At 41.9% G+C, this 25,555-nt stretch overlaps 1 protein-coding gene across 5 annotated transcripts in view; it reads left to right on the top strand.

Moving 5' to 3' along the window:
• The window catches only part of slc4a8 (solute carrier family 4 member 8), a 53,919-nt gene that overhangs the window by 23,228 nt on the left and 5,136 nt on the right, over positions 1 to 25,555 (top strand). For 4 of the 5 annotated variants that reach the window (XM_036532047.1, XM_036532046.1, XM_036532044.1 and 1 more), the window contains 20 exons: positions 5,460 to 5,541; positions 6,181 to 6,327; positions 7,249 to 7,384; positions 7,940 to 8,100; positions 10,624 to 10,806; positions 11,376 to 11,464; positions 13,472 to 13,629; positions 14,205 to 14,292; positions 15,349 to 15,495; positions 15,584 to 15,684; positions 17,163 to 17,337; positions 17,825 to 17,958; positions 18,189 to 18,434; positions 19,024 to 19,129; positions 19,441 to 19,602; positions 19,827 to 19,940; positions 20,932 to 21,093; positions 21,794 to 22,045; positions 23,331 to 23,399; positions 24,535 to 24,708. In XM_036532047.1, coding sequence (XP_036387940.1) covers positions 5,460 to 5,541; positions 6,181 to 6,327; positions 7,249 to 7,384; positions 7,940 to 8,100; positions 10,624 to 10,806; positions 11,376 to 11,464; positions 13,472 to 13,629; positions 14,205 to 14,292; positions 15,349 to 15,495; positions 15,584 to 15,684; positions 17,163 to 17,337; positions 17,825 to 17,958; positions 18,189 to 18,434; positions 19,024 to 19,129; positions 19,441 to 19,602; positions 19,827 to 19,940; positions 20,932 to 21,093; positions 21,794 to 22,045; positions 23,331 to 23,399; positions 24,535 to 24,708 — 2,886 coding nt within the window. Of the gene's footprint in view, positions 1 to 5,459; positions 5,542 to 6,180; positions 6,328 to 7,248; positions 7,385 to 7,939; positions 8,101 to 10,623; positions 10,807 to 11,375; positions 11,465 to 13,471; positions 13,630 to 14,204; positions 14,293 to 15,348; positions 15,496 to 15,583; positions 15,685 to 17,162; positions 17,338 to 17,824; positions 17,959 to 18,188; positions 18,435 to 19,023; positions 19,130 to 19,440; positions 19,603 to 19,826; positions 19,941 to 20,931; positions 21,162 to 21,793; positions 22,046 to 23,330; positions 23,400 to 24,534; positions 24,709 to 25,555 lie in introns of those variants that run through there. The other variant, XM_036532049.1, reaches the window with a different exon arrangement.

The following is a 25,555-nucleotide window of genomic DNA, read 5'->3' as shown; positions in this document are numbered from 1 at the left end:
CGTTGATAATTGAGAAAAGAAATGGGGCGGTCTCATCGGATATACAATATAAGGACAAAAGTCTTTGGCCACACCTGTTTTTCAGGGTTTGGGCTTGGCCCCTTATCTCCATTGAAGGGCAATCTGAATGTTTCAGCATGCCAAGACAATGCTATGCTTCCAGCTTTGTGGCAACAGTTTGGGGAAGGCCCTTTTCTATTCCAACATGACTGTGCCCCAGTGCACAAAGCAAGAACTATAAAGACATGGTTTGATGAGTTCGGTGTGGAAGAACTTGACTGGCCTGCACAGAGCCCTGACCTCAACCCCATCGAGCACCTTTGGGATGGACTGGAATGGAGAATGCGAGCCAGGCCTTCTCCTCCAACATCAGCGCCTGACCTCATAAATGCTCTACAGAATGAATCGGCACAAATTCCCACAGAAACACTCCAAAATTTTGTGGAAAGCCTTCCAAGAAGAGTGGGAGCTGTTATAGCTGCAAAAGGAGGACCAACTCCATATTAAAGTATATGTATTTGAATACAATGTCATTACAATGTAATGGTCAGGCGTCCGAATACTTTTGTCCATATAGTGTAGATTGGAGCAGAGTAGAGGGGATTGGGTCCAGAAGGCAGGTTGTGGCATGGTGGTCTGAGATGAGTTGAAGCACTTCCAAGTCGTTGAACGGCATGAAAGAGGACAGGTGATTGATGCAGTTAGTCGTGGTGGTCAAGGGTGTTGTTGAGGGAGTGAGGGAGTCCCAGATGCTGGTCACCTTTTCCTCAAAGTAAACCTTGAAATCATTGGCAGAGAGGAGAGAGGGGGAGGGAGGAGGAGGAGGAGGGGAGAGGAGGGTGGAGAAAGTGGAGAAAAGTTTTCGTGGGTTAGTTATGTTAGCATTAATTTTGGATTGGAAGAAAGAGGACTTAGCTGATGTTGTTGCGGTTGTAAATGCTGTTAGCAGAGAGTGATAGGTAGCCAGGTCCACGGAAGATCTGGATTTCCTCCACTTCCTCTCAGCAGCTTGCAGCGCAGTCCTGTCAGAGCGGAGGGAGTCAGTCAACCATGTAGAGTAGACCATTTTTTAATTGAATGAAAACATGGTATAAACAAAGACGTGTAAGATATGCCAAAATGTGGTTACAATATGTCCTGTTTATTATTTACAAATATGACTGAGATAGCCTTTGACATGACGGGAAAATAGATGTTACAGACACTCTGATCAGTGCGATAGTTTAATATCTACTCCATTTCAATTTTAGTGATCAACCGCTCTTTCTCTTAGTACAGCTACATCCAGGTAGACTGGCTTGTGTTTTATATGATTTAAAGATATTCTCAAAACAAAAGTAGGAAGTACTGAACTTTTAAATGAGTTGGCTGGCCTCAGTTCCTTAGGCTGTCTTTGTCATTTCAACTTTGTCATTTCAACATAGTCAAACAAGCAGGCCCCATTTAAACAGGTCCTTCATTATTGTCCTGGCCAGGACATCCTGTGCTCGATGTGATGCATTAAAACATAGGCATTCTTTATCTGTGGACATAACTTGCTAGTTAAATTCTCTTAATTTTTCATTTTCATCAACCAGAGCGACAAAACTCAGAGGAGCACTGCAAGTTGCCAAATAGACACACAAATATCTATTTTAGACCACATCTCCAGAGGGATATGGAACCATGCTCATAGCAACCCAGGGCAGCCAGGACTCATGCTTCTGGGGCTGGCAGTTCCCCCTTTGCCAGCACTCCAGGGGCCTAACCCCGACACTGCTCTCTACTGCAGGCTTCCTCTCCAGACGTCATACTGCTCCGCTCTGAGCTCACCCTCCTGATAGCACCAGCCATGGCTCCCTGAGAAAGGTTGCTCTCTTCCTTGGTCAAAGTGTTCCCTCCTTGGGGTCCACTACATTCCCTTCTCAGTCCAGAACATAGCCCAGAGTTTTTTTTGCCCCTCCATATAAATCGGATGTATGATCAGTGAGAAGAAATACAGTAGCGTGAAAAAATATTTTCCCCCTTTCTGATTTCTTTTATTGCATGTTTCTCTCACTGAATGGTTTCATATCAAAATTTAGTATTAGACAAGGGAAACCTGAGAACACAGAACGGTTTTTAAATTTCATTCATTTAATAGAAAAACTCAAATTACCCATATTGCTCCTGTGAAAAAGCAATTGCCCCCTTAGTTTTGAAACAGAGAAATTAAAATTTTAGTTTATAATTAGGTTGAGGTGACTGAAGAGGCTTGATTGCAACCAGCCCTGTTGAGTTTAAATGGCATATATAATGAACCTTAATATCAGAGAGTAGCTGTTACTGCAAAGCTTCTACAGGTACACAATGCCACAATCAAAGGAAATTCTAGAACAGCTCAGAAAAACATTTGAGATAAATCAGTCTGGAAAGGGTAACAAAGCCATTTCTAAAGTTCTTGGACTACTCCAAATGGAGAAGACTTGGAGCAGTGGTGAATATTCCCAAGAGTGGCCAACCTGCCAAAATTTCTTCAAGGGCACAGTGGCACCTCACCCAGGAAGTCTCAAAAGATCCCAGAAAAAACTTCCAAAGAACTGTAGGCCTCTCTAGCGTCAGCTAGGGTGTTCATGACTCAACAATGAGAAAGAGAAAAATGGGCTTCATGGAAGAGTAGCAAGGCAGAAACCACTGCTCACCAAGAAAATATCAAATTCACATTTGCTAAAAAGCACCTGGATAATTCCCAAGAGTTTTGGGCTAATATTCTATGGACAGATTAGTCAAAAGTGGAACTTTTTGGAGGGTGCAAGTCTTCCTGTCTGGTGTAAAACGAATACAGCATTTCACTGTAAGAACATCATATCTGCAGTGAAACATGGTAGTGCCACACTGCAAAAAATAGCCCTTCAAAAATAAGAAATAAAATAATTAATACAAGGTGTTTTTTGCTAGTAATAAGTGAAAAAATCTGCCAATGGAACTAGTGGAAATACACAGATATTCAAGATGCACCGTCTAAAAACAAGTCCTTGTAGCTCAAGGAAATTTTGCTTGTTTGGTGACTGTGTCTTATATTAAGTGTAAAGAGATATTTTGACTTGAAAAGAGACAAATATGCTTGGTGAGATTTGGATTTTTTGCAGTGCAGTGTGACGGTATGGGGATGTTTTGCTGCCTCTGGACCTGGATGACTCACTGTCATTGAAGGAAGCATGAATTCTGCTATGTACCAGAAATTCTTAAGGAGAATGTCTGACCATCTGTGTGTGAGCTGAAGCAAAAGAGTAATTGTGTGATGCAGCAGGACAATGATCCAAAACACAGAAGTAAGTCCACATCTGAATGGTTAAAAAGAAGCTAAATTAAAGTTTTGGAGTTGCCTAGTCTAAGTCCTGACTTGAATCCAATAGAGATGATGTGTCAGGACCTGAAAAGAGCAGTTCATGTTCGAAGACCAACCAATCTGTGAGTTTTCACAGGGGTGATATGGATGTTTGTTAACTATTTTCACTGAAGGAACCAAAAAAACATTAAAATACTGTGTTTGGGTTTATTCAAGTTTCCTTTGTGCAATATTACATTTTGTTTAGATTTTTTGACAATCTCTAAAAAATACAAGTTTTTTTAGATTCAAAAACAGCTGAAAATAGTTAATTTTAGTTGCCTGTGGCATCCAGTTCTTTACTGGATCATGTTAATATCTGAAACCATATGCAGGCCCAACCCTTTTGCCCAACAAATTTGAGAATGATAAATGCAGCAGTGTTTGGAATAATTATTGAAATAAAAATACTAAAAAAAAATAATGCAAATGAGCACAAACTGTACAGTTAGCTGATAATAATTCTAAGATAATAATTCTTAATTTGATCTACAAATTAAGAAGCACTAGTCAGCTTGGTGGTTATCACTGACAAAGGTATTTTGGGGGCCCCAAAACCAGTGACTAATGATTTCCACATGCAAAATAGCATGGACCTGTTTTTCAAAGAATTCAGTTGTTTTACTTATCTGAAAATTTAATGAAATTAATCAAACAAAGGTCAGTTAATGCCAATAGAAGAATGTTTTATCCTAAATAAACTGCCTCCTTGAAGCAGGTAAGAAAATGTCTGTGTATGGTTGCTAATGACATACATACATTACATTTAACAAATGCTCTTATCCAAGGTGACTCACAAAGCAATAACAAAGCAAAGTGTGTGACCATTATAGATAGGCCAGTAGTATATGTGACTGGTATAGATAGACCAGTAGTGTGTGTGACTATAAACAGGTGTCACTCCGTGATGTCTCTCAGGACTTATTCATATCGGTAGTGTGTGTGACTGGTATAGATAGATCGGTATGACTCGCTGATGTCCTTAAGGGCTGATTCACATGCAGCTCTGCCAGCTGAGAGGTGAGGGCAGCTCTCTAAAGTGATTGACTGGTATGGTAATTGCTTACAATAGCTTGTAGAGTTTATAGCTTAAATAGCCTTTTGCCAGTAACATTATCAGAAATATGTGCTTATGAATTTTTCTAGAACAGTGCATATTCCCTGCTAACACAGCTGTATGCTATACTTGCCCACTTGAATTTCATTTGATGTACATACCACAGTTTGCTCTTAGATTGTCAGTGTGTCCTTGGATTTGAAATGCAATCTCAAAGAGATTTTGTCCCTATGGGTTTATTGACCAGTCTAAGGCAGGTGAGCTGTAGTGATGCAGACAACAAAGTGAGGTTGAAGTATTTTCCACTTATTTCCACTGTCATCTCCCCCCTTTCTGTGGAGCCTGTGTTTGTTATAACGTTACTCATAGCAAATACAAAGCAACAAGTACAATGTGGGATTAAAATGACAGTCCAAGCTGTGTTAGGTTATGCTAACTGAATTAAATGATATTGATTCAACAAATCTCAGTAATATTGACTAGAATCATAGGATATTTACAGGTCAGTGGCAGATAGTCTGGTAAAATATCTTCTGTTTTTAATTTGTTCTTGGAAAGACTTTAACCAGATATTTTTATATTGGAATATTTCTGTGTGTCACAATTATATCCCAGCTCCTAGATTTCGAGTTCACTGCTCCAGAAAAATGGTATAGAAATAAAGAAGAAAGTTCAGTCCTGCTGTGTTTGTTGTGCTACGGGTGGCCTATTTAACATGAAATACCTGCCTTTTTAGGTACTCAGAGGAAATATTTCAATAATTTTCCACAAATATTCAGTCTAACTCCTTCAGTTTTAAATGATCAAGCTGTCTGGAAAATTGTATGATATAACTGATTTTTTGTTGCAATTTTTTGTGCTTTACATTTCTTTATTTCTTTTGTATGAAAATATATTGTGCACAGTTAGCTGCACAGAACTGCAGAAATATGGCTGGGACAGTACCTTTTCATGGTCCAACATTAATGGCTGCATTCATTTAAATGCTTCACAGGGACCCCAGCCACAATGTTCTGCCATTGCCTTGTTAATGTTATTGCCTTGTGTTGTTGCCAGAGGCCAGATGAGGAGGTGGTGGTGGACCAGGGGGGGACTAGCTCTGTCCTCAACATTCACTATGAGAAGGAAGAGCTGGAAGGTGAGTCACACCTGAAACGCAGGGAAGTAAAAGTAGAATTAATAAACATAGAATTCATTAGACTTCTACTCAAAAGGTAATTGTGACTTGACTGGAATAACAGGTGTATTTATATACAGTGATGATACCTATCTAGGCATCCAGTATCAGATACATACCCATAAGATATGAACTAAATATTTTTAATTACTGTTAACTAAATACTTACAAATTGCCTTTGAATAAGAATAAAAAAAGGAAACGATCTTCTTGTGGTTCCAGTGCATCAAGCTTGCTTTCTACTTATATACTTGCATCTATGTGACAAGGCAATTCTTGCTGATTCAGGAATGCCAGTAATGCAGTATGTGTCAGAAAAGTGGCATCTGTCCATATGGCCGGGGAAATTATATTGTGGGCACAACACACACTGAGGCTGACAAGTTAGGTCAGCCAGAGTAAAGAAGATAGAAAAAGTACATGTTCATTCAGGTTGTGTTGTGCAGCAGGCAAAGCAGAGTCTCTCCCTGCCTTTCATTAAACATTGTGCATGTCCAGTCAGACTTGTGTTAAGGCGGCCACCTGCAGGCACGTTGCATGGTGACAGAGTGTGGGTGTGCAACAGACATAGCTCTGCCCCTGGTCCCTCTCCCCCCCCAGGACACAGGACTCTGTTTGTGGGTGTGCGCATGCCACTGGGGCGGCAGAGCCACCGGCACCACCGACCCCATGGCTCACGGCACCGCAAAAAGGAGAGGACAAGAGGAAGCATGGCACAAGAGGAAGAGGGTGCGGCTGCGTCCCATGGTGAGAACAGGGGTGGAGCACTTCACTGGACAGGAAGGTATCAACAGAAATGGTCATGAAAGACCAGCCAAGAAACCTGGCAGAACAGGCCAATGAGCCAGTAGTTCAGGGCAATCTCACAACCTCAAGGACCTTTGAAGTTCACAAACCACTGAAGCAGTAGTTGTAGGAAATGGCTGAATAGTTGTACTAGAATATAATGGCTGACATTAATGGAAAGTCAGCATTTATTCTTTACCATAACTAAAGGTATGTGTGGCTTTTCAGTCACCATTATGTGTGTGCATGGATGTGTTTAAAGTGTGTATTCAGTGGATGTGGATTTAAAATGCTGCAGCAGATGAGGGGGTGGTTATGGTTATGATGCACATACGCCTTTGGCTCTGTTGCATTCCATCAGTCTGTTGCTCCACTTTTGTTAGGATTGATTTCTGTAGATTTGCCCATCGAATAAATGTTCCCTGCTCAAACAGAGGCATTTTACTTAGCACTGTGATTGGAAGGCTGGTCAATACTGAAGCCCAGTTCAGTGCTTTTAATTTGCAAATTCCAGCTGGCCCCATGGATACTAATGCAACAGCCCTAAAGGGAAGATTGATGTGTCTACTAATTATATGGTCCGAGCAGGAACAAGCTCTTGGACCCTCTGATGAGATCCAAATCAAATGCCAGGTTTGTTAAATGAGAGAATGATTTTCCATAGAGCCAAAGTGAAATAATTTTTTTTTTTTAAATCAGGGGCTTATTTTCTAGGGGATCCAGTATCTCCTGGTTACAGGAAAATGTTGAGCAATATCAGTTTAAGTGCCTTCTGAGGATTGCTGTTTTGAAAAATATCTGGAGTATTTTTAATTCAAACTCTATTGCCATCTGAACTTCTAATTTCCATCCCTCCATCCATTCCTCCTCACCTGCGGTCAGATACACCCTCCCAGCGTGTGCAGTTCATTCTGGGCACAGAGGAGGATGAGGAACATGTGGCCCATGACCTTTTCACGGAGCTGGATGAGATCTGCGTGAAGGAGGGCAAGGACGCTGAGTGGAAGGAGACAGCCCGGTGAGAGCTTGAATGGTGTGCAAGAGAGCAAGGTCTCCATTTCAGTTTCCATCGGACAGTGTTACACGTGTAGCTACCAGTACTGTGGTCACATTCAGGGTAATTACTTTTAGAATGTCAGGACAATATACATGGAGACAAGTGTACACTCCCAGTAAACTACACAAGAAAGGAAGCAGATCTGTTGACCAAAGGACTGCTGCACTCATTGCATTTTTAGGAGGAACTATTCAACTAAAGGCCTTTGTCAGAGCTTATTACCTTTACTCATTTCCAGTCAAAAGAGGATTTACTGCAGAGTTCAATTATAATGCAGTTTTATTTAAAGTGTGGTGTCAGACTACAGATTTGAAAAGTGTGCTTTAACAAGATCAAAGGTACAATACCCTACTTTGTATACATACCCCTAGTAAGCTGTGCTTCCTGCTCTACCACAAGGTGCAGAGAAACGTAATAGAATGGTAGGGCAGGTCTGAGAAAAGCCAGACCTGGAAACCAGTCTGGTTCCTCTAGTGGGATGTGACAGGTGTGTTGAATGCTGTGTGCCCTGTGCAGGTGGCTGAAGTTCGAGGAGGACGTGGAGGACGGTGGTGAGCGCTGGAGCAAGCCCTATGTGGCCACGCTGTCCCTGCATAGCCTGTTCGAGCTGCGCAGCTGCATCATCAATGGCAGCATGTTGCTGGACATTAGGGCCTCCTGCATTGAGGAGATCGCAGGTCAGGGTGCTGCTGCTTTCCTGGAGCACTCTACACACCTGCAGACAGTACACACTGAGACAATGAAACCGCTGGACACACTGCGAATTACAGTTTTCTAAAACATACAGCAGTAGCTTTCCTGCTTATTGCTCTGAACTGATTCACTTGTAGAGGAAAAGACTTAGCTTTATGACAAATTCCCAACATGCAATACAAATAAAGCCAAATTGAACTGAACTAAATGTTCATCAGATAGAAGTTGCCTGAATGGGGGTGTACTTCCAAAGAGAGAGCCTGAGCAGCCTAAAGGTAGAGCTGTGTTGCTGGAAAGAAAGCACTAAACTGCAGAACTGACTAAGATTTTGTCATAAGATTCAGTCAGTTCCATCTGGGATGGTGTCTCCACATTTGCACCAAAAAAAAAAAAAATTTAAAAGCTGGAAATGGAACTACTTTTCCCGATATTGGTGAAATTGCATTAACCCACTAGATGCAAGTCATTAAATGCAAAATAATGTATTAACATTACATTTCAGTCTCAGCAAGAGGTCCTTTAGTGAAGACTCAAAAACACCAAGCTTTGTGCACAGGCCCAACACAAGGCAGGGCAGCTCAAGACTGAACAGGGAACCAAGGCAGTGGCAGGGTTTATATAGGGCACCAAACAAATGAAGAGACTAACCACACACAGGTGAAAACGATTAACTAGATTAAGCAAGGCACAAAGAGGAAGACAGGCCCTCTGGTGGAAGTTCAGGGAAGCAGCAGGCAACAGGACCAGACAGGCTGTTATGAGGACACCTGCTGGTTGTTGCAAAAAGCAGTCTCTGAAACCTGACAGTTTGCAAAAGAGAAAAATCATTGTAAGCCACCTAAAAATGCTGTATACTGGTCACTTCAATCAGACTGCATCAACTAGCCCCCCAACATCTCTACCCCTTTCCAATTATGCCTCCAAGGATTTTAATATTCCTCTCCCCCTCTTCTGGTTAGCAGTTCACCCTTGTAGGCTTACCTCTACCTCTACCTCTACTAGCTGCATAATGACATTGGGTTTTATGTAGCACATGCTACATAAAACCCAAAACAAAAGCCTGTGTCTGTGTGTGATGAGTGTGTGTGGCCCTAACCCTAACAGTGTTCTGAATGAACAACTTGATTTTCCGTATTGTTTGAAAAAATTCAGTGACATCTAATGTTCAGCATACAGTGATTATTATCTTATTAGACAGGATCACCACCACACAGAGGAGTCATGAAAGGCTTGGAATATGTTTTAAACTTCTAACCCTGATGAAATTAAGCATTTAGTTACCATGCCCATTATCTGTATATGACCCATCTTCAACACTCCCAAACAGGGTTTACTAATCTATGAAATATGATGTGTTGTTAGTGACACAAGACAAAGTTTCTGTATTTTTTCCTAAATGAGATCAAGCAGATCTGTGTTTTTCACCCCACATGACAGTTGCACAGTCTGATGTCAGTTCTGCTGATGTCTTGATTTGTTGAAATACTGAAGTCCTTTGCAGTATAGCCACACACTGGTGTAACATCCAGAAGCTCTTCACAGAGTTGCAGATAGGTCAGAGTGCACTCTGTATGAACTTGGATAACTGAGCTATGTGGTTAATATCTCAGTAATGTCTCTCATCAACTGTGAGAGAAAGTCTTATTTTCTGTACAGAAAGGATTATCCTTTCAATCATTTGCACAATCTGCAAGATTTTGCACCAGGACAAGCAAATTGGATTGTAGTGACTTACACATTCTCTCTCGTGTCTCATAACTGTATTGCACATATAAACAAGTGTAGCCAAAGAGAAGTCTGGAGTTCTCTTCTACTTCAGTGGTGTGTCACTTTGAAAGTAGCTACTGGGACCACAAATGTCTTTGAAGGAACCTGTCCCTTTTGAAGAAAAAATATTTATATTATATTGTTAGCTGTTGAGTTTAAGTGAAGAGGAATCTTTTTTATTTTTGAACAAGTGGTGAGAAGGTGCAGGGGGAAGTAACTGAAGTAATGAGTTAGTCATCACATTCCCATGCCACTGAGAGCTTTTGGGACCAAACTGCAACCAGGCAATGACAAGCAAGACCCTGGGAATGTGCTCAGAGCTCTGAACTGCTCTTAACACTGCTTCAGATGCCCTGGCACAGGAACTCCCCTGAGTGGGTATGACAGTATGTCAAGGAGGTTTGAAGCCATGTGCGGGCTGAAGACAATTTCCATAATAATTGCCATAATCATTTGTTCTTTGCGTAATACTATTCACAGTATCATTTTCAAGTAGTCCATGATAATGTAATATCCAAAGTAATTGTATTTGATCACACAGGATGTAAAGTGATATGCATTTAGTGAATTATTGGAAGTATTAACTCTTTCAGATGATCCTTTGTAGCATTCTTTCTGAGTAGTTACCTCAGGCTGCACCTAGGGGAAGTGGGCCACCTCTGCACCATGTTTTCGGTCATGGATCTCGGTGGTGGACGGGGCTGAGGCATGTCACCATGTGTCTGATGTGTCCCTTGCAGACATGGTGCTCGACCAGCAGGAGGCAGCACTGGATGAGAGCGTGCGAGTGAAGGTGCGGGAGGCGTTGCTGAAGAGGCACCACCATCAAAATGAAAAAAAGAGGAACAACCTTATCCCAATGGTGCGCTCTTTTGCTGACGCTGGACGGAAGCCATCTGAACCCCACACCATGGACAAGACTGGTGAGGCGGCCTGAGGAGAGTGGAGCAGACTTACAGACAGGGAGTGAGGCAGCTGGGGAGACAGGCAGGCAACAGGACAGAAACAGCAGGACATTTCAGTTACCGCAGCTAGAAGTTAAAGAGCCCTGCAGTTACACTGAGAGTGATAATTTCCCTTTGTGCACCCCATACGATTTAGTCATAGACTGTATCAAAGTCTTTTTCATCATGTGTGCTGAGCCCATTTGTCAAACAGTATCTAAGAGTATAAAACTTTCCCTTTTTCTGTCAGTTCATTGCTCATGATCCAAAGAAAGAGAGACAGATTTTTTTTAACAAATGGTGAATTGACATATCACTCTGTTAGGAGATGAGCTTACTTAATCAACTGGATAATCATTTCTGTCACATCATATCTGTCTCACAGCATATTGACATCTGGTGACTTTTCCTACTGGGAGAATGTTCTGTTTATTTTGAGTAAGCATGCACATGTTAATTGTTGCGATTGTACTTCTGTGTCTGATAATGACAGTGAGGTTTCCCTCTTCTGACCTGCTTGTTATGCTCCTCCCTTCTCCTTTCAAAAGGCCAAGCTGTCTCTCCTCAACCTCCACCAGCCAACGTGGAGGTCAAAAATGGCAACACCCTGGACAACTGCCAAGTGGATCGTAGCAAGGTGTCTCTCAAAACACTTTGTTTGCATCCTTGATGAAAACAAGAAGTTACCAAAAAGAGTCAAATATAGGATATACTGTACATGGGGCTCCTGAGTGTAGGCTGAGTCCAATGGCCTGGGTTCAATCCCAGTCGTGTTATAAGACCACAGGAGAGCCATGTAGAGAGAGAGTTGTGTCATCTCCGTTCTCTCCAATGGATCATTTTTTTACAGCGATGGCGGATTGTGGAGCCTCTCAATAGTTCCCAGAAGTTAGCAGCAAATACCAGCAGCGTAGTAGAGTTGCAGCAGAATAGACCGGTTGTGGTGCATTTTCAAGGGTAAGACATTTAAAGAGTCAGATTGTATATTATCAGCACATCTGAATCAAATTAACATGTGCATTAAAGCATGTTAGTGGAATATCCCCCACTAAATTAGTAGATTTAGGGAACGTTAAAAGATAACAGATTAGGCTAGGATACTGGATAAAGTTAGCAACACATATGGAGCATCAGCACAGTACAGCAAACCATGGTGGAGACTATATGCAAGGAAATGTAGAGGAAAGGGTACAGACAAACTGCTTGACATGCTATTCATGTTTCTGAGTTTATTAGAGATCTATTTAAAGAATTCATGACAATCATTGATAGTCACCTGTCGGTCTCATTCTGTCCTATCTGAAAGTCATAAAGATTACATTAGTCATTAAGTCATTAAGATTACTTAGGCCCTCAGTTACCATGGGATTACTGAAACCACTATGAATTAAAGAAATGTTAGAAAATTGATCTGATCTGAATTTTGAAACATTCCTTCCCTTCCCTTCCCTCTAAATATATCAATAAACATTAGGATATGATTGCTCTTGACTACCATACAAGTTTAAGAACATAATAATAATAATAATAATAATAATAATAATAATAATGAAAACAGTTCAAAGCAATAAACAACAGCAACACGCTCTTTAACCAAGGTAACTTTAGCCTAAAATATGTCAACAAGACAGATAACACTAGCTGTTCACACTAATCCTCAAATAGTACCCAATTTTACTTCAAAAAAAAAAGTTTTGATGTAACTACATACACATGTCAGTGTGCTATATAAATATTGAAAATCAATGCATTTATTGACTACTAATTGACTACCAAAAATCACAGTTCTGTCTCTCTGTATTTACACATTCAAATTGCCTGCAAAGAACTTCCTGGAACTATCTGAAGTCTACATGAATCACGTGACGATCAAGGGTTTTGAACTTCCGTTGACGCGACTCTCTCTACATGGCTCTGGCCCTCAGTAACCAGGAGCCCACAACAGTGGAACAGATTGGCTTTTTTCTGCCAGGGGTATAGGTGGGTAGGTCAGCCTGAGTCTCCTCATCTCACTTCTCTCAGGTACCCTGTGAGTTATCAGATGCCAGCAACTTGCTTGGATGACTGTAGTGTAGCATAGTGCCAGCACACCAATGAGTGCCCACTGCACTGTAGTGTGAAAGAATAGCCATTGACTGCATGCGGGTGTATTGGCCCTGGTGGAACAAGGCCAGATTGTTCTGCCACTGGGCTCCTCGGGGGACACTGTTGTGCTGATGATAAGGCGAGGATCAATCCAGGGTGGTAGGACTCAGCACATGTTCAAGACAAACACCTTAACTATTGACCCACTCAGGAGCCCCGTTGAATCTGGATTTAAATATACACAACTGTACACAACCTTTCTTATAAAACTTTATACGCTTAAACACAGGAGTGAATATGTATGTTTTAATGCAAAATTGCTTGTATAGAAAGTTAGCTCCCTGTTTTGTTTCCTAAAAGCATGATGGGGCAGGCTTAAAAGACCTTAGTCTCATTGAGAGCATAGATGTGCTCTAGTTCTGCATGTTTTAACGTCATTGGCATGTGAGTTTGGTATGTTGCTAGCATGTGTGGCATATTATTTTTGTTATGCATGTGAGGGTAAGAGATCATGTACCATGCTGTACATGTTAGAGCTGTATCTTCCTCTTTCGTACAGGTGGACACTCATTTCATGAAGAAGATCCCCATGGGGGCAGAAGCCTCAAATGTTCTCGTGGGTGAGCTGGACTTCCTAGAGAGGCCAATCGTGGCTTTTGTCCGTCTGTCCCCTGCAGTGCTGCTGTCTGGGCTGACTGAGGTTCCCATACCCACCAGGTACCCTCTCTGCACCAGACTGTCTCTCCTCCACTCTGCCAGTGCTCAAGCTAGACTGTCACTCCCTGTCCTTCAGCATGGTTCATTACATTTACATTTAGTCATTTAGCACTTACCCAGAGCAACTTACAAAAGTGCATACAAGAAGGTTAGGCTAAGAGCAGAGATGATGCCAAATCACCAGTATCAGAACCAACAGTAGGAGTCATAACATAGCATACAGCATTCTACAAAGTATCATAATAGGTGCCAGAGGGAGTTTTAGGAGGCAGTGCTTTTATTTAGCAGATGTATTTGAGAATTTAGTATGAATGATCAGACTGTGCGGTTAGTCGAACCAAGATGCAGTTTGAACAGATGGCTTTTCAGTCTGTGGTAGGAGACAGACAGTGACTCTACTGTCTACTTTATTATGAGACAAAAAATATCTGAATGAATAAATCTAATGTTATTTAAAATATTCAATCACTGATGATTTAGTAAGGCGTGTACAATCTGGACTGGAGCCACTAGCATACAATAAGAGAATGTACCTATATTTATTGACAAAACAGCTGCAATTTAATGTGTTGTAGGTTCATGTTCATTCTCCTGGGCCCAGATGGAAAAGCCCAGCAGTACCATGAGATTGGCCGTTCCATGGCCACCATCATGACTGACGAGGTAACAACTAACCAGACATTTATGATGAACATAAAGGAACATGAAGGTTTATTGAAAAGCTTATTTGTAGATGCTTAATTGAGCTAATCCTTATGCAAGCCATTTTTGTATCTTCAGCATATTTATCAATAACTACTATATGAATGATGTTAGCCACAGACATCAGATATATATCTCTCACTTACCTGTCAGACAGTTCCAACAATAAAATTCATTATTTGTGTATGTTTTGACCAAGTGAATGAAAATGGTGGGTGTCAACCAATGGGGGATACACGTGAGAGGAAAGGGAGAGGAAAATCGTAAGGTATCTTAACAGATACAGATTTGTCTAATTAGAAAAGCATGATATTTATTAAGTAATGAATCTGAATCTGATAGCAGAGAGTTCATTCTGTTGAAATAGCAGCTGTTGAAAACAGAAAAACACTTTTGCCAATGGATGGAACAAAGAGCAAGCCAGTAGTCTATGAGGAGCAGGTGGGGCTAAGTGCTTTAGCACGCTGATCTATAATGTAGAGAGCTGATTACTGCCACACATTATTCCCCATTGAAGTAGAAAAACATACTATAATGTTTATGTCTATCTGAAGGAGAAATCTGTGTTTTATCTTGCACCACTCACAAGAAACAAATGTTTTGTAAAGGACATTCTGAAACATATTTAAAGCATCATTTCCTTAAACACCTTGTCATTATTGTGTGGCTATATATTCTGATGAGATGTTATTCTATGTTATTCTTGTACATAGGCCCTACCAATATTTTTCCCACAACACATAACAGCATCCTTACTGCATATACATGACTCAAAATGGACTGCATAAATGTTAGGCTGCAGTTAGCTGGAATGCCAGCTTCTCTCATGCTAATAACAGATCAAAACCCATCATTTTTGCTCACTGCAAGTGATTTCTGTGGCCGTCTACTTGCAAGCCTTTTGTAAATATGCCCCTCAGTCATTTTTCACTCTGTATAGTCTGGAATGCCTCACCTGCAAATGTACTTGCCTGCAACATAAACTCTGTTCATTTGTTCCCTTTCTCCATCCCTCAGATTTTCCATGATGTGGCCTACAAGGCTAAGGATCGCAGTGACCTTTTGGCAGGGATCGACGAGTTCCTGGACCAGGTGACCGTTTTGCCTCCTGGAGAGTGGGATCCCTCCATTCGAATTGAGCCCCCAAAGAATGTTCCTTCCCAGGTGAGCCGTCTCCTTCCTGGGTGTCAGCCAGGCGGTGCTGGCTGTGTCAGCCAGGTGGTGCTTTCTGACTGAGCTGCTGTCTGTGCAGGAGAAGAGGAAGATGCCTGGAATGCCCAACGGGATGGCCTGCCAGGTGGAGATAGAGTCACAGGGGGAGCACCATGGCCCAGAACTGCAGAGAACTGGCAGGTAGGTCAACCCCCACCCCCTCCTCTTCATCATCAAAGAGTCTGTAATCTTTATCTTCAGTGCTTTGACATCACCATTATGTACATCCTCACTGCCGTCAGCTACCTTGAGAATCTCATTCCATTCACTTTGTGATTAAATGATTAAAGATTTGCTTAGTGGTTACTTAATAGTCATTTTACTTAATGATCACTGATTTTACTTAATGATTAAGTATTTGCATAGTAAATGCATGTGACATACAAGCAGTGACGGATTTAGGTATGGGCAACATGGGTAGCTGCCCAGGGCAGCATCTTGCCAGGGGCGGCACGGGGCGCCCACACAAAAAAATTTTGGAATGGTGACATTTGCACGATCAGATTCTAGTTGAGCTAGACAGGCTACTGCCTGGGAAGGTCTCCCACTCAGAAGCACGAGATGGGGAGGGGGGCGGGTGGGGGAGGTTGATCTCAGGTCTCCGTTCTGGAAGCCCGAGGTAGGGGGAGCAGGGGAATTTATCAAATAGCGCACCTCTAACTTTGTACAGTAATAATGCAATTAGTAAAATCAGTCAAACTATGAAATGCTACCAAATAAACCACAATTCATTCATAATACTGTGAATATATATTTTCACAGACATATTCATATTGTTGCATTTTTTTCTGGTTTGTGCAAAATCATTAATAGTAATATAAAATCAGTCTGCACCAAGGTGAATTGGTTTAGTCTTGACTCTTGGTTGACAGTGTTGGGGGATGGGTAATGTATTAATGCTCGAGTGCCATATCAACACAAATGGATAAGCGATCAGGTGCCCAGTTTAGGAAAAAGAGGAAAGAAGAAGAGGAGAAATGCGCAAAATATAAAGGTATGCAGCTATGTCATCTCTTTATGAGTATAATATTATGCATGTAATGAAATAGGCTAGTATAACACTTACAGTATATTTGTTAGCCTATGTTGCTATGTTGCCTGCTATGCTATTGCACAAAGGGCGACAATATTCCGTTTTCTGTCCATCTAGCTTACATAACATTGGATATAATTTCACACAGTTTCATCATGATAATGTGTGTAGCCTGCAGCAAAATGATTACAACTTAACTAGCACATTATTGATTTGGTTAACTTTCATTGAGGTGACATGATTTGTGCAATTTAGTTTTATTTGTGTAGTTTTTTTTAGCTAGGGTATTAGTGTAATAATTCGATTCTGTTTTTTGTTTGTATTTATATACTACAGTGAAAGCATCTGCCAAATGAATATATGTAAAAATAAATGTATTTATTTGGGATGTTACAAATGTCTGAATAAAAATTACAGTTAGTGCAGAATGGTGCTTTTTTTCTGTTTTTTTGGCGGGGGTGTGTTGGGGGTGGGGGGGTTCGTTCAGGGCACCATACACCCTCAGGGCTAAAGCTGCAGACCCCAACTCACACTCCAGAACATTACATTTTTTCTGTCTCTTTATTCCATCCGGCTTTGTGTGCAGGTTGTTTGGAGGCCTGATCCTGGATGTAAAACGGAAGGCTCCCTTCTACCTGAGTGACTTTCGGGATGGCCTGAGCCTGCAGTGTGTGGCTTCTTTTCTGTTCTTGTACTGCGCCTGCATGTCCCCTGTCATCACCTTTGGTGGGCTGCTGGGGGAGGCCACTGAAGGCCGCATTGTAAGCACACTCTGCACTCATGGAAATGCATGGGAATGCACATGCACATTGAACTGCACAAGCACACACATGAAAATGCACACACACACATAGGAATGCATGCAGACAGAAATGGACATGTACACATGGGAAAGCACACACGTACACAGAATGTATACACACACATGGAATGCACACAGACAGGAATGCACACACACACGGGAAATCTACACATATGCTAGATATCCATGTACTTCCACTAAGCTCACACTTCCCCCAGACAGCAGAACGCATATGAGACCCTTCAAACACAGACTATTTCTCAAGGCTGATACCATCTTTCTCATCCAGAGAGCCCACACAGCATGAGCATGGAAATAGGGAATGAAATCAGCTACCCTCTTACATAAGTCTCTTACATATGACAAGCTATTCATCTTTCACCACTCAATGTGTGTTGTGTGCCTGTGTATGTTTGTGTGTGTGTTTGCTTTTGTATTTGAAACAGAGTGCCATCGAGTCCCTGCTGGGTGCTTCCATGACTGGCATTGCCTACTCTCTCTTTGCGGGTCAACCTCTCACTATCCTAGGGAGCACAGGGCCTGTCCTAGTCTTTGAGAAGATCCTTTTCAAGTTCTGCAAGTCAGTGCTGTCTCTCCTTCATTTTTGAAATTGGTGTAATTTGTTTTCTGATATGAGCTAAGCCATATTTGGTGAACTGCTTAACCCCCCACCCCCTCTGTCTTGCTTCTTTTTTCTTCACCACTTATATCCTGCTCATTGTACCCCACCATCTCTTCCCTGTCATGTGGTACCATGGATCCTCCTGCGGTCCCCCTGCCTCCCACCCCACTTTTCCCCCACCCACACAGGGACTATGACCTGTCATATCTGTCCTTGCGCACCTGCATTGGGCTCTGGACAGCGGCACTGTGCCTGGTGCTGGTGGCCACTGATGCCAGCTCGCTGGTGTGCTACATCACTCGCTTCACAGAGGAAGCCTTCGCTGCCCTCATCTGCCTCATCTTCATCTATGAGGCCCTGGAGAAGCTGGTGCACCTGGGCGAGCTCTACCCTATCAACACTCACACCCAGCTGGATCAGCTCACGCTTTCCTAGTGAGGCCTGCTCTCTTACTGTTTCCACTTAATGCCTCTTCCCTTTATGTGACACTGTTTGGAAACACTAACTGTATATTAAGCTTGTCTCACCGTGACAACGTATGCAGTCATGCAGGGGCACTGATGCAAGACAGATGTGATCCTTTGATACACCCACATGCAGCCAATTGGTGTTTTTCACACTACAAGTCCCACAGAACACCACAGTTAAGTGGATGCCAAGTAGAGCATAGGCACTGCTTCACTGATGTCATTCGAGCAACTCGCAGGACCCTGATGAATCACAGGGTGTCTGAGAGCAGTGAGATGAGGAAGCCCTGACTGACCTACCCTCCCCTAACCCTGGTCAATACGTTCTGCCATTGTGGGATCCTGGTCATTATCAGCAGATGACTTGCTTGATCTCAAACCCGGGGTCCATCTTAGAGGTCCGTTGGCATCATATCTTTTACTTGCATACATATCAGTGGCACTGGAGAAAAAACAATGCTGTTAGTTATAATCATACAGCCATCCACTCCCTGTTGTGTTAGACACATAGGAGACATGGGGATCTCACACAATCTTTCTGTGGTCTTCCTGCCAGCTGTAGGTGTGCTGAACCAGACAGCCCCAGCAACAAAACTCTGGAGTACTGGAACCAGAGAAACATCTCCGCCTCTGCCGTGCCCTGGACCAACCTCACCGTCTCGGTAACTTGCACCACAACCCATACTTCTGGACTTCACTTTACTTATTATTTTTATTATGTGGTAGACAGTATTATCCAGAGCAACATACAAGGCAATACCTACGACCAGAAAAACTAGAACACAAGTACAAAACCACAAATAACACTGGTTGAACATCTGGCTGAAAAACAGTAGCAAAGACTAAGTATACATTAACTGTTTTATTGCACATATACGACAATAGCAACAATTATCACTAAGGTCTATATACTTCCAACACACTATTTATTGCTCAGCCTAATAAAACAGCCTTTCTCACCGTGTGCATACAGGAGTGTTTAGAGGTACGGGGCCAGTTTGTGGGGACAGCATGTGGACAACATGGTCCCTATACCCCTGATGTGCTCTTCTGGTCAGCCATCCTCTTCTTCTCCACTTTCTTCATGTCCAGCTTTCTGAAACAATTCAAGACCAGCCACTACTTCCCCACAAGGGTAATTCACTTGCCTGCTGGGTGGTCAATGTTAGAGGAGTATTATACGTTCTTGTCTTGAAAACAAACCTTAATTACTTCACTATGCATGGAGAGAGCTTTTAGATATATTTATAGATTTGAAATCATATGTTGAAGTCACTAGTTGAAAGTCCATTGTCGAGCATGCACTGTTGAGATTGGAGGCCTGATACATTGATCTGAAGTCAGTTCTGCTTTTTTCAGGTACGGTCCACAATCAGTGACTTTGCAGTTTTCCTCACTATAGTCATCATGGTCCTTATAGACTATATCATTGGGATCCCCTCTCAGAAGTTACAGGTGCCCAGCAAGTTCAAGGTAGGAGTACCAGTGGAGAATAGGGTATAAAGCGTCAGTATTGGACGTCTTACGCTAGGCTTCCACACAGCGAAACACCTCGCGAATTTCACCTGGCGAATTTTTGCTCTGGGGGAGTGGTCGCGAAAACAGCAAGCAGTTTGGCTATCCTGTTAGTAGCAAGTGTAGCTGTGGTGCGGTGACGTAGCCAGCAAGTCAGCTAGCTAGCTATTGTAGCAAGCGATTCAGCTAGCTTGTGAACTCAACCAGTCAACTGTGATGAAATAGCATAGACATTGCGTTGTGTATGCTCTCCACCAATTTAATTACCTCCCTTTTTTAGCCGTTCATGCTCTGAATACAATAAGGTCACCCAGTCATCGTAAAATCATATAAATGTTTTCATGCCAATGTTAGCCTGGCTATCCCAGCAATCTGCGTAGTGTATATGTGATGTCCGAAAACGTTAGCGGTTAGCCTGTCACCTACCTTAGAGTGTTTAAATGAAGATCTACAGGGATCTATTTGTCTCAGCTAATTTAATGTAACATAGAAACAACAACCCGTGTTGATGTAGATAGAAATGGTTGCCCATACATCTTTTAATCAAATACATGTTTTCATGCTACATGTAGCCTTTAGCCTCCGCCATCTTGGTCAGACTTTTTTTGTTACTTCCGCCTCTCTTTTTAACGTCACGTACCAAACACATCACACGCTGAACTGATTGGTTCTCATTTGCATAAAGTTGGGATTTCGCCATCTCAATTTCGCTTGCCTCGGCGAATTCACCCAGATTTTGCCCAACCAGAGCGAATTTCGCCCCCATACAAACTGAATGAGTGCAAAGCGAAATTCGCTGCAGTGGAACCATACCCTCATGTTGTGAGTCCTGTTTATCTGAACGGAAGTGAATTTGTGTTAAGCAGGCCTTGCAGTGCTTGTGTTGAGCTGCTGCTTGTTGCCTTCATTGACTATGGTGGCTCTCCCGATTGTGGTTCTGTATCTGCAGCCAACCCGAGACGACCGAGGCTGGATCATTAACCCGATTGGCCGAAACCCCTGGTGGACAGTTCTAGCCGCTTCCATCCCAGCCCTGCTATGCACCATTCTCATCTTCATGGATCAACAGATCACTGCTGTCATCATCAACCGCAAGGAGCACAAGCTTTTGGTGAGGAGCTGCGTTGGAATTGCTGTTAACAGCAGTGCTGAATATTAGAAAGCAGACAGAAGTTGGGTGTAAGTATAAAAGCTGTAGCATATGGAGCAGAAGTGAAATGTGTGTTATGGTACTGAGGATATGTGTGCCAAGCTTCGGGGCTCTGCGCCTCATTGTTGTTTTTTTTATAATGCTAAATGGCTGTCATTCCTTCATGTTTGGCTGGCATATTGGATTTTGTAACTGAATCATGTTACCAATGGGTACCTATTGAGATTTATGCTTTGTAAAACTGGCAAATTTTGTTTTTGGGAAACCATCTGTATTTCATTGTCGTCAAGTGGCAGAAAAAATGTGAAGAATGCCAGTAGACGTACAGCATATGTTAATGGTCCTCTAATAACATTAGCCTTGTACCCTAGATACAAAAAATAGGTATTAGCAGCTGTACCATTTTACCTCAATAAAACACATACCAAAATGTGAGGGACACAACCTTTTTGCACTTATGGGTTCAGGGTCAGTTAGGTATACCTGCTGAATTATACCTGACAATTGAAGGCAAAGGCAAAGTAGACCGCTCCTTACTGCCACAGATTCCTACACTGCTGATGATTCACAAAATAATAGGTGGCCTGCTATGTGCTTGTCATTGTCATAGCCATAGGTGACATAGCCATGGGGTCTCAAACACCCCTTTTTCCTTGTGCAGAAAGGCTGTGGGTACCACCTGGACCTGCTGATGGTGGGCATGATGTTGGCTGTGTGCTCCATCATGGGGCTGCCCTGGTTTGTGGCCGCCACTGTGCTGTCCATCTCCCATGTGAACAGCCTGAAACTGGAGTCGGAGAGCTCCGCCCCAGGGGAGCAGCCTCGCTTCCTTGGCATCCGTGAGCAGCGCCTCACCGGCCTGGTCATCTTCCTGCTGATGGGCTGCTCTGTCTTTATGACCACTGTGCTTCGGGTCAGTGAACACCTCTTCTGCACATATGGGACAGTTTCAATAAATATTGCATCACATTGCATTACATTCATTATCCAGGAGAGAATAGAAGTGTGTCAGTTCAAATATAATGAGCAACAGTGTCAGACCAGGCTAACAACACTGCCAGGCCAGTGAGTGTGAGCATAACACTACTTAAACCCTACCACAAGTTAACGTGCCAACCTGACTAGACAGCTTAGAAACTTAGAAAGCTTAGAAAGGGAAGCCAAGTGCATACACTGCCATACATCACAGTCACTAGATCCCAGAATCCATAACATATTGTGATACTACATTTAAAATAAACAGCAAGTAATACAAGTAGCAGGTGTTAGGGGGTGGGGTATTGAGGTGGAACTGAGATTCAGTCTGATGAGATGGGTCTTCAATCTGCATTGGAAGATAGCCAAGTATTCTGCTGTGCTCTGCTCCCCTATGGGAAGTTCATTCCACCACTGGGGGACCAGAACAGACAGGCATCATGTCTGAGAGGAGCAACCCCATTGGGATGGGACAGTCAGTTTCCCCATTTTCCCCAGACTGATTGTAGATATGAGAGGACTGTCCCATTCACTGTCCTGTATGCTAGCACCAAGGTTTTCAAAGTCTCTGACCCAAGTACTAACCAGGCACAACCTTGCTTAGCTTCAAAGATCAGATGAGGTTGGGCATCTACAAGGTGGCATGGCCATAAGCAATTCCAGGTATAGGTGGCTTGTTTTATTTATTTATTAAATTTATTTATATCAGGGACCATGTATAAAATACATTAATCTTAAAAAAGAGGAAAGATGCTTTGTACCAGGTTTAGCTGGCCATAAGCAATTACAGGTATAGGTGGCTTGTTTTATATATTTATTAAATTTATTTATATCAGGGACCATGTACAAAATACATTAATCTTAAAAAAGAGGAAAGATGCTTTGTACCAGGTTTAGCTACTAGCTAATTTCCATCTGCAGTCCCTGGGAAAAATTGTAAAATTGAAATATATTTTACCATCCAAAACTCTACTATCTACTGTGCAGCTTACCCATAATTATACAATGCAGTTTCAGAAAAAAAAAACAATCCATAAGGTGTTGATTTAAGAGCACTGATGTCTCCATGTACCCACTGTTCATAGCAGCACATTGACTATCCAGAATGCCTGCAAACACATGCAATACAACAATGCCTATGAGGTCTCCCATTAACTTACAGGTCTTACTCGTTGTATGTGTGTCTGTGAATGTGTATCTGCTCGCATGTTTGTGTTTTATAGTTCATTCCCATGCCGGTTCTCTATGGCGTATTCCTGTACATGGGGGCCTCATCTCTTAAAGGAATCCAGGTAAAGCACAGATATTAGGAGCACGAACATCTTACAGTCTCTGCTCTCTTTATGTTCAGTAAATATCCTTGTTTTTGCAGTGCATTTGCACCTAACACCTCTAGTAGTTTTCAAACATCTCCCACAAAATGGGAAGTGCTTTCCACACCCTTCACTCCTAGGTGCTTTGCTGTGTACCATACTAGAATATAAACTGAAAAACCACTATTATAGGCAGATTCTTACATTTGGAGCACTCACCATTCACTCACCAAGGATGAAAAGTCATTACCATTCAACATATATAATGGAGATATGAAGAAGTAATATTATGGTAATGGTTAGAATATAAGGTGGGCCACCATCCTTTTAAACGATAATAGGCACATTGTATTTGGCCCAATAGCATATTACAGCGTAATTTCTCCATGGGAATAGATCACCCTGAAGTAGTATTTATGGTAATTGTGAGAGACATACTCTTCCTTATTCATCTAGCAGCCACGTAGCTCTAGAATTATTATAAAAGTCTATTTCATAAAGTCATTTCTGCATGCAACAAAATTCTAAATATTATTGATTTAAATTGATATTTTGTAATATATTTTTGGTACATTACTAGTTATAATACATGGTGTACACACACATAGGAGCAGCTGTGGTTCTCCATCTACATCACATTACATTATTGGCATTTAGCAGACGCTCTTATCCAGAGCAACTTACATAGGTTACAATTTTTTGCATGTTGTACATGTATACATGTTATACATATGCAGCTGGATAATTTCTGAGGCAATTATGGGTTAAGTACTTTGCCCAAAGGCACAACAGCAGTGCTCCAGTGGGGAATCAAACTGGCAACCTTTCACTTACAAGTCCTCCTCCTTACCATTATTCAACACTGCTGCCCCATCTATTTCCATTTATGGAAATGTATTATATTGTATCATATATTTAAGCAAAAATTGTATTTCTGAATAAATTTGAATTCAAAATAACCTCACTAGCAATATTACACGATTGGTTCTCAGAGAGGAAATGAATCTGTTTGCACTGCCAATAGTGTTATTACTCAGTAATAACACTATTGGCAGTAATAATATATAGGAGTATTACTGAGTAACTGAGCTCTTTCTCTTTATTCCATTTGCAGTTTTTTGATCGCCTGAAGCTGTTTGGCATGCCAGCTAAGCATCAGCCAGACTTCATCTACCTGCGGCATGTGCCCCTACGCAAAGTTCACCTGTTCACGCTGACGCAGCTGACCTGCCTGGTGCTGCTGTGGGTGATCAAGACTTCGCCTGCCGCCATCATCTTCCCCATGATGGTACTGCTTTCAGCGCAAGAGGATGGGGAATCCAAGGGGGATCCACAGTAGTAACTGGGTGGTGTCAGAACTTATATTTAAGTGTATAATGTAAATCTGACCATTGGTATTTTTTTTACAGATATTTTTTGCATGTGACAGGTATCAAAGTGAATTTAGCAAAGCTCACGATGTGGTTTGGTACAGGAAGGGGGAAAATAGTGTAGCCTAATTCACCTGCCATTTTATCTGTGGATGCTTCTCACATTTATTATTGTTGTAATCCACACAGAAGAGCCACGCATTTTATGAAGGTACTGTATAAGACAAGCTAATTTAGAATTTAGAATTTTTTGGTTTCCCCTACAGTAATGTAAAGTTTCAAACATACCCCAAAATGCATTTTGCAATCTCTTTTTCTTTGGATCGAAGCAGCACTGTTTGGAAATCCTTGTTCATAATTCTTCAGATGAAATTACGTAAGAAGGTTGGAGACTGACTACCATTAAAATTACAATAACCAATCAATAACCATACTCAATATGTTTTCCAGGGAGCTCCAGCAATATCATTAGTAAACATTAATAATGACTGGAGTTTTAAATGAGGATTGAGGAAGGCACTTTTTAGACATTCATTAACATAATCTGAACCTGCTAAACTTCAAATATGTTTATACATCATGTCACCCCACCCCTCCCCTTCTCCACTGTTCTCTCTCTCTGTTATTTATTTTCCTTTTTTGAGGACGTCCTCAGGGGATTCACCCTCCTCATTACAGCAATTTCCCCACCTTGACTCAAAGCCAAGGCTGAAATATGTTGGAAGATATATGACTTCATTTCACTTATCTAGAAATGGCTGAATA

Source organism: Megalops cyprinoides, chromosome 6 (assembly GCF_013368585.1).
Source record: "Megalops cyprinoides isolate fMegCyp1 chromosome 6, fMegCyp1.pri, whole genome shotgun sequence".
NCBI lineage: Eukaryota > Metazoa > Chordata > Actinopteri > Elopiformes > Megalopidae > Megalops > Megalops cyprinoides.
This window is presented reverse-complemented; position numbering and strand designations above follow the sequence as displayed.